This window comes from Numenius arquata, chromosome 19, assembly GCF_964106895.1.
Source record: "Numenius arquata chromosome 19, bNumArq3.hap1.1, whole genome shotgun sequence".
NCBI lineage: Eukaryota > Metazoa > Chordata > Aves > Charadriiformes > Scolopacidae > Numenius > Numenius arquata.
Window position 1 is genome coordinate 21,541 of NC_133594.1, and position 7,023 is coordinate 28,563.

The following is a 7,023-nucleotide window of genomic DNA, read 5'->3' on the forward strand; positions in this document are numbered from 1 at the left end:
AAAGTCAAGAAGAAGCTCTACCTGAAGGTTTTACCACCTGCTGGTGTGGCAACGGGCATGTTCTTCCAAACCATGCTCCCAGGTAGCTTGACTCCCCCCCAGCAGGAGATGAGGGTGGTCCTCCCTTCCATTAGCCATGGGGACCCATCTCTTTCTCCTCATCTGCCTCAGCCCTTCTCAAGGCAAATCCTGACACACTTTCTGCTGTCCCCACCCCAGATCCTGCCAGCTCCAGGGTCAGGCCCCCAAGAGGAGCTGGAAACCCGGGGGGTAATTCCTGCTATAAGGGGGTGTAACCCAGACCTGGGGGAGTCATGAATGCGTGACAACACAAGCAGCTGTGCTCCCCAACATGTTTAATTCTCACATACATATGTGGGACAAACCCCCCTCACCACCAGAGAGGCTGGGGCAGAGCACCCACTGGCTTCACCAAAGCTTTGCCGCGCTGTGCTGAGGAGGCAGGGAGTACCCACAACGCGTGGGAAGTCCGGTGACGGTGGAGAACAGGTGAGTTCAACACAAACAAAAACCAGGAGAGCCCAGAGCACTGTCAAGCACGGGAAGCCTGCTGCCACCGCCAGATCTGACCACACCAGCTCCAGGCTGGCGCCAATGCTGTTGCCCAGCTGGAGCGACTCAGTAGCCTTCATCCGCCCAGGTGATCTCGTAGTCTGGATACTTGGCTTTCAGCTTCTCCGTAGTCACGGAGTGGTCCGCTCGCCCAAAGCCCTGCAGAGGAGAGAAGGTCCCAAAGGAGAGCTGGTGCAGTTACGACCCACAGGAGAGCTTGGTGATTCCCTGGGGAAGCTCAGCACAAGCCAAGGCTCCGGTGGTGACAGATGCCACTGAGCCCGTGTCTACGAAAGATCACTGGGCCCCAACCCCTCGGTGGCAGTGGCTCAGCCGCAGGCACCTCAGCCTGGCTCCGGCTGCTGCACACCAACGGCACCTGGGCAGGGGGAGAGTGCCACCCCAGAGCTGGGAAACCCGGCACCGGTGTTGGGGTGCACGCAGAGGGATGCCGAGGGGAACCCCAGGTCTGGCTGGCAGCGCTGCTGCCCCCCGGCTCGGCCCTTCTGCTCCCGAGGGATGCGGTGCCGGTTCAGCCATGCATGCAGGGCGACCCGGGCCGCCGTCGGGAGGGAGAAGCCGCGCCCACGGGCGCCCCCCATCCCACCGCCCCCAGCTTACCACCGAGTACCCGTAGACGTGGATCTTCCTCTCCTCGGGGCGGTGGGAGAGGCGGCCGCCCCCCAGGCACTCGCAGCCCAGGCCCTGCTGCGCCAGCTCCTCCGCCGTCCGCTCGAACAGGTCGGCTGCGGGGGGAGGGAGCCGTGGGGCGGGTATCCTGGGGCTGGGACGACGACGACGACGGGGACCCGACGCTAGAGCCACGGCCCACGCACGGTCCCCACCCCAGCGCGGCCCCTCGCCGGCTCCCGGGGCTCGGCCGCTCCCCTCGGTGCCTCCCCGGGGATCCCGCCCGGCGCCCCGCGCCCCTCACCGTGGTACTCGGCCCAGCCGTGGCCGCGCACGACGTCCTTCCCGGGCCCGCCGGCCGCGCCCACGCGCAACAGCACGTACTTGAAGACGCCGCCGTCGTCGATCTCCACGTCCGGCACCCGCGAGAGCGCCGCCGCCGCCGCCATCGCGCCCGCTCCGCCACCGCCGCCACACGCCCCTTCCGCCCCCGCGGCCAACCAGCGCCCGGCACCGCCCCGGGAGCCCGCCCACCTGCGGGGGGCGGAGCCCGGCCCGGAAGCGGGGATGGCGGGGAGGGCGTGCTGGGCTGCGGCGGCCGGGCCCGGCAGCGGGAGCGGGGACTGGCTGGGGCCGGGTCGGCGGCGGCCTGCGGGTGTGGGAGGGTCAGGGCCGAGACGCAGCGCTGGGGCGGCGGAGCGTGGTGCCGGTGTCCCCGGCTCTGCTCCCCCCCCTTCCCTGACACCCCTCGGGCAGCCCCCGCCGCCGTCGCTAGCACCCCGCTGCCCCTCTGCCGCCGTGCCAGCTCCGGGCAGGCCCCGAGCCCGTGGCGCCGTAGCACCATGACCAGGCTCCCCGGTGGCACCTGGCTGTCCACCGCCTCCCGCCCCGAGCTGGGCCTGGCTTGGTGCCCGGCACGGGGCACGGCCCCGCACCCCCGTCAGCATCCAGGGACCCCCAGCCCCTGCCCTGCGTGCAGGGACAGACCCTGTACCCAAGGACCTTACGGGGTCCTGGGGGCACGCAAGGGGGCTTTAAGCCACCCTCACGGGGTCCCCGCTGCACCCAAGGACCGTGCGGTGACGTGCTCAGGACACGACGCTACAGGAATGGAGCAACCAGCTCCCACCCGCGAAGCCTATGGGGCCACTGTGGGGCCACCAGCAGCGCCCACGGGTCCCCTGGAGCCGGGGAGTGCATGGGGAGCTTGGGGGCAGATGGGCAGAGGCTGGGGGTGCCCAGGGTGCCCCCGCCCTGGCCAAGAACTGCTTACCCCCCAAGGGCTCTGTGGGGTCCTGCCAGGGCACTGGCTGGGTTCCCCATGGAACACCTCAGCCCCTGCTCCCGTCACCCCATGGCCTCCCCCAGCTCACTCCCCTGCTGCTCTGGCTGCTGCCCCCCACCAAGGCAACACCAGCCCCCCCAGCCCATTACAGCCTCCTCCCCTCGGTGCCGCATCCGAGAGGGGATCCCTGTCCCTCTGTGCCGACAGGGCAACACCTATCTACAAAGGGGGGTGACCCAGGGGTGCCGAGGGGGGACACCCCACCCCACATTCACATGATGTCATCCAGGAGGTTGGGGCTGGCCACCCAGTCGAGGGTGCGGGGCTCAGAGGCTGCCATGATCATGCACATGAACTGTTTGCCCGTCCTCTTGTCAATGGGGTAGATGGTGGTGGGGGTGAAGCGCTTGTTGCTCTCCACAAAGTCGCAGAGCTGCTCGTAGACGGCGGGGAACTCGTGCCGCAGGAAGACACCACGGATGCGCAGCTCCCGCTGGATGTTGATGAAGCAGACCTCCCGCGCCTTGCGGCCCTCCTCCCCGTCCTTGTCGATGTCCGCTGTGCCGGGCGGCGGTGTCAGGATCAACGTCTCCATGTCCCGCTCCTTCTTCAGGATCTTCTTCTCGGGGCTGGAGGAGGCTAAGGCCACCTTGGCGTATTTCCTGACTGTTGGCACCTGCATCTTTGGCGACGGCCTCTCTGGCACTTTTTGGGTGACAGCTACGGTTACATTCAGGAGGAAACATTCGTCGGGGTCATACTGGTTGCCTGTCTCCCGCAGCTCCCGGGCATACTCCCCCAGGTTGTCCGAGTAGCTTTCCAGCTCCCGCAGAGACAGGTAAGTGGGGGACATCAGCAGGCTCTCCAGCCCGAACTGGAGGAAGTTCTCGGCTGAGCCGGCATTGGGGAAGCCCAGGAAGAGGACGCCGCGGCCACGGGAGAGGTAGCCCACCTTGGCAATGCGCGAGAAGGCCTTGTGTACCTCAGCGTTCTCCCGGCAGAACTGCAGGACGTGGCGGCAGACACTGCCCACGCGCCCATAGACACAGCTCTCCTTGTGCGTGTCCCAGTCCTCGCGGCGGCAGTGCCGGGAGCAGTAGTAGGTGTAGCAGCTGTGGCACGACTTAAAGTAGAGGCAGGCATTGAACATGGTCTCCGTGCGCCGGCACTTGGCATTGGAGCACATCATCATGTCGTCCTCCTCCGCGCTCAGGTCAGGCGAGCAGTTCTCCGGTGACTTCTCAAAGGGGCCAACAGACAGTGGGGCTGGTGGGGGGCGCGGGGCGCTGGCGTGGGAGCTGGGACCTGGCTGCTCCTTTGTGGGTCGGGGTCCTTCAGACATGCCAGGGGGGACCCTCCTGCCCTCGCCCCGCCGGGGGGGCCCTGGGGCGCTGCTGCTCAGGAGCTGCTTGAGCTGCTCAGCAAGGCTGTCCCTGTCCCCAGCGCGGTGGCCTGGTGCTGGCTTGTAGTCAATGACAAGGTCAGTGATGAGCTCATCCAGCTGCTCTAGGCTGCGCTGGTGCCCAGAGCTGCTCTCCCTGGGGACAGGCTGTGGGGTGCAGGGCATGGCATAGGGACCGCGCTCCCGCCCTGCATCCAGCATGTCCCAGCTGGCCGAGCGCCTCTCGCTCCTGCCCAGCCCATCGGCACGGATGTCGTTGTCGGTGATGGTGATCTCTGGCGTGACGTACCAGGAGCGGCCTGGGGGACCACGGCTACCGTCGGCATGCACCCTCTCGAGGATGGAGCTCTCCGAGAGGGACAGGGCAGCGTAGCGCTTGGGCGAGCTTGAGAGGTTGATCACCACCGGCTGCCGGCGCTCCTCGGGGGATAAGGCACGGTGCGGCTCCTGGGCGAGCAGGTTCTCGTAGCTGCGCCCGCGCTGCAGGACCTCCTCCCTGCGTGCCGCCGGCGCCAGGATGTTATCCCAGGATTTGGAGTAGTGCTGGCTCTCTCGGCCCAGCCGCGGGGGGGTTACGCCGTAGCTGGCATGCCAGGAGGAGAGCATGGCCTCGCGCCCGGCCGGCTGCGGGGTGAAGCGCGACACCTGCAAGGTCTGGTAAGGCAGTGCGCCCCGCTCGGGGCTGTACCAGTCACTGAAGTGCAAGGGCTGGGCGCTGCGGGGCGGGGGGCACGTCCGTGACAGCACCTCCCGCTCCCGGTACTTGCCATAGTCCTCGGTGTAGAAGACCCGGGCAGAGGAGCCGAGGGCTGGGTACGTCCGGGTGTCCTCAGTGTAGAGTGCTTTGACGGGGGTGCCGCGGGGGGCGTAGAAGCGGGGCTCATCCCCATAGAAGGCACGGGTGGGCGCCTCCTGCACCGGGTAGCCCCGTGCCTCCTCCACATACAACGTCCGGGGTGGCACCGTGTGGACGGCAGCTTTGGCCGGGTCCTCGGCATAAAAGTGCTGTGGGATGCTGTGGCGGGCAGGGTAGGGGTAGCTGGCGTAGCCGGAGCTGCGGAGGGGCATAGCAGGGCTGGGGCACCGTGCCGGCTCCTCCGCGTAGAAGAACTTGGCAGGGACGCCGGGGGCTGAGAAGGTCATGCAGCCCCTCTCGGGGTACTCCCTGAATTCCCGTGAGGCCGGCACTGGCACTGTCTGGTACGCCAGCACCCGGGGGTCTGCCTCATAGTACTCGCCGGGGTAGGGCAGGAGTGGAGGGTCCCCGCTGTAGGAGTCGCTGGGGGTGGGCGTGCGGGACATGGAGACCTGCCTGCTCCCTGGCACTGCCAGGCTGCGGGCAGCCCCGGGGGCGCGGGGCCAGCGTGGCGGTTCCTGCCGGTTCTGGGCTGCCCGCAGGCTGCGCGCCGTGTGCACCAGCACTGCCTCGTCTGGTTTGATGTCCACCCGGCACTTGACATGGGGGCTGGCACCCACCACCTTGGCACCCAGCCCCTCCTCGAAGCAGTTGTTGCCCAGGCAGAGCGGGGAGATGCGGCTGACGCTGCTGCGCTGCGGCTGCAGCTTGATGGGGTGCACCTCGTTAGCCATCGCCCGCAGGGGAACCTGGCTCTCGCGGCGTGGCGAGGGCTCGGGGCGGGAGGGCTCCCGTGCCACCCGCAGCGCCTCCCGCCCGCGCCGGGCCAGCGGTGGTGACGCTGAGACGGCGATGGGCACCGGGGTGAAGGTGGACTTCACCCGTGGCGCACTCTTGGAGCGGGTGCGCCGTTTCGGCTCGCTCCTTGGCTGGGGGGCTCTGCCACCATAAGGGTCTGGCTTCGGCGGCACCCGCCTGCCTGGCGGCCCTGGCGTGGGCTCAGGGGTTCCGGGGCGCGGGCAGGGGCGCTCCATGGCTGGGGGGGTGCCCAGCTGCTCGTCCAGTGACTCAAGGAAGTCAAAGCTCCTGCAATGGCGCTTGTTGAAGGGCTGCGGCTCGCGGGGCAGGGACGAGGACATGGAGGCATCACATTGTGCCAGGGGCTGGCAGATGATCGAATCCCCGGGGGCTGCGGTGGCCACCTTTATGTCTTGGTACACCGTAGACACCAGGATGTCAGGTGGGTCCGTTCGTGTCATCTTAAAAGTGACTCTTCTCCTGCCAGCTCCCCTTCAGACGGCCTCAGAGGAAGGCAGCCGGCCCTGCAAGAGAACAGATGAGGCGCCTAAATTCCGGGGGGGACCGCAGGGAGCCACAATGGCACTCGATAAATCCTCCCAGCTCAGGAGGTGTTTGGCTACCTCTTCAGAAATGGGGGCTCAGGGGCATCCCAGCCTCTGCTGCTGCTGATAGTTGGATCCCAGCTGGGGGAAGACGCTGGAAAAAGGTTCCAAATCCAGGGTGCAAATAATGGAGTGGATGGCAGGGCACCTGTGGGTGCCCCGAGCACGGTGGGGCAGCCAGGGAGAGGTGCCAGCTCACCACAAGGAAAGGAGGCCACTGACGGCTGTGCCCCTGTTTCTGGGGTGCAGGACATGGGCACCCTCTTGCAGCGTCACGGGAAATGGCAGCTCTGAACTGGGCTGGGGGGACTCGACCCCAGGGTTTTCAATAGCGGATGGGGAACGTGTGCCCAGCCCCCCTACTGTGAGCATCCAAGTGGCTGTGGGGTCTCCTGGGACCATGCATGCCCACGTCCCAGCACCAGCATCGTAGGAAGCACAGGCAGGAGCATGGCTCAGGGGCGGGGACCATGCGCACCCATTGTGGCGGCTGGGAAGCCCACGCAGCTCTAGGGGGGCAGGAGCTGTTCCCCTTCCCTGTGGCAGCTGCACCCACCATGGCCCGTGGACACCCCTGTAAGGTGACAACAGTCCTGGCTGCTTGCAGCCACCTCGCTCCATGGGGCTCCTCTGGACTGGCACAGGTGGCACTTAGGGGCTGGCAGAGGGGTGCTGTGGTGGGTGCCCCAACCCCACGTGTCAGCAGCAACTCCTCCATCTCCCCACGGCTCTGAGCAGGACAGACCAGGGTCCCTCCGCAATAACCTTGTGCCAAAGGGGCTGTGCTGGCTCAGCGCCCGCTGGCTTTGTCCTCTCCCACTTCTTGTGGCTGGGACACATCTCCAGGGCTGAAGAGCAATCAGGACAGCACCTG

General features: G+C 67.1%; 2 protein-coding genes across 3 annotated transcripts; both read right to left on the reverse strand.

Moving 5' to 3' along the window:
* Nucleotides 1-336: 336 nt before the first annotated feature.
* Nucleotides 337-1,672, reverse strand: PHPT1 (phosphohistidine phosphatase 1). Of its 2 annotated transcripts, none has more exons than XM_074161234.1 (3): nucleotides 1,588-1,672; nucleotides 1,195-1,319; nucleotides 337-732 (listed from the first exon to the last, which is right to left on the reverse strand). In XM_074161234.1, exons 1-3 carry the CDS (start codon nucleotides 1,650-1,652, stop codon nucleotides 650-652), a joined length of 273 nt encoding a protein of 90 aa, XP_074017335.1. In that variant the 5' UTR covers nucleotides 1,653-1,672; the 3' UTR covers nucleotides 337-649. The 2 variants fall into 2 exon arrangements, with proteins under 2 accessions (XP_074017335.1, XP_074017334.1); XM_074161233.1 differs by having other exon boundaries at nucleotides 341-732; nucleotides 1,508-1,672.
* A 1,087-nt stretch (nucleotides 1,673-2,759) lies between these two features.
* Nucleotides 2,760-6,005, reverse strand: AJM1 (apical junction component 1 homolog). The gene has a single exon (XM_074161310.1). The coding sequence runs from the start codon at nucleotides 6,003-6,005 to the stop codon at nucleotides 2,760-2,762; it is 3,246 nt and encodes a 1,081-aa protein (XP_074017411.1).
* Between the last annotated feature and the right edge of the window lie 1,018 nt (nucleotides 6,006-7,023).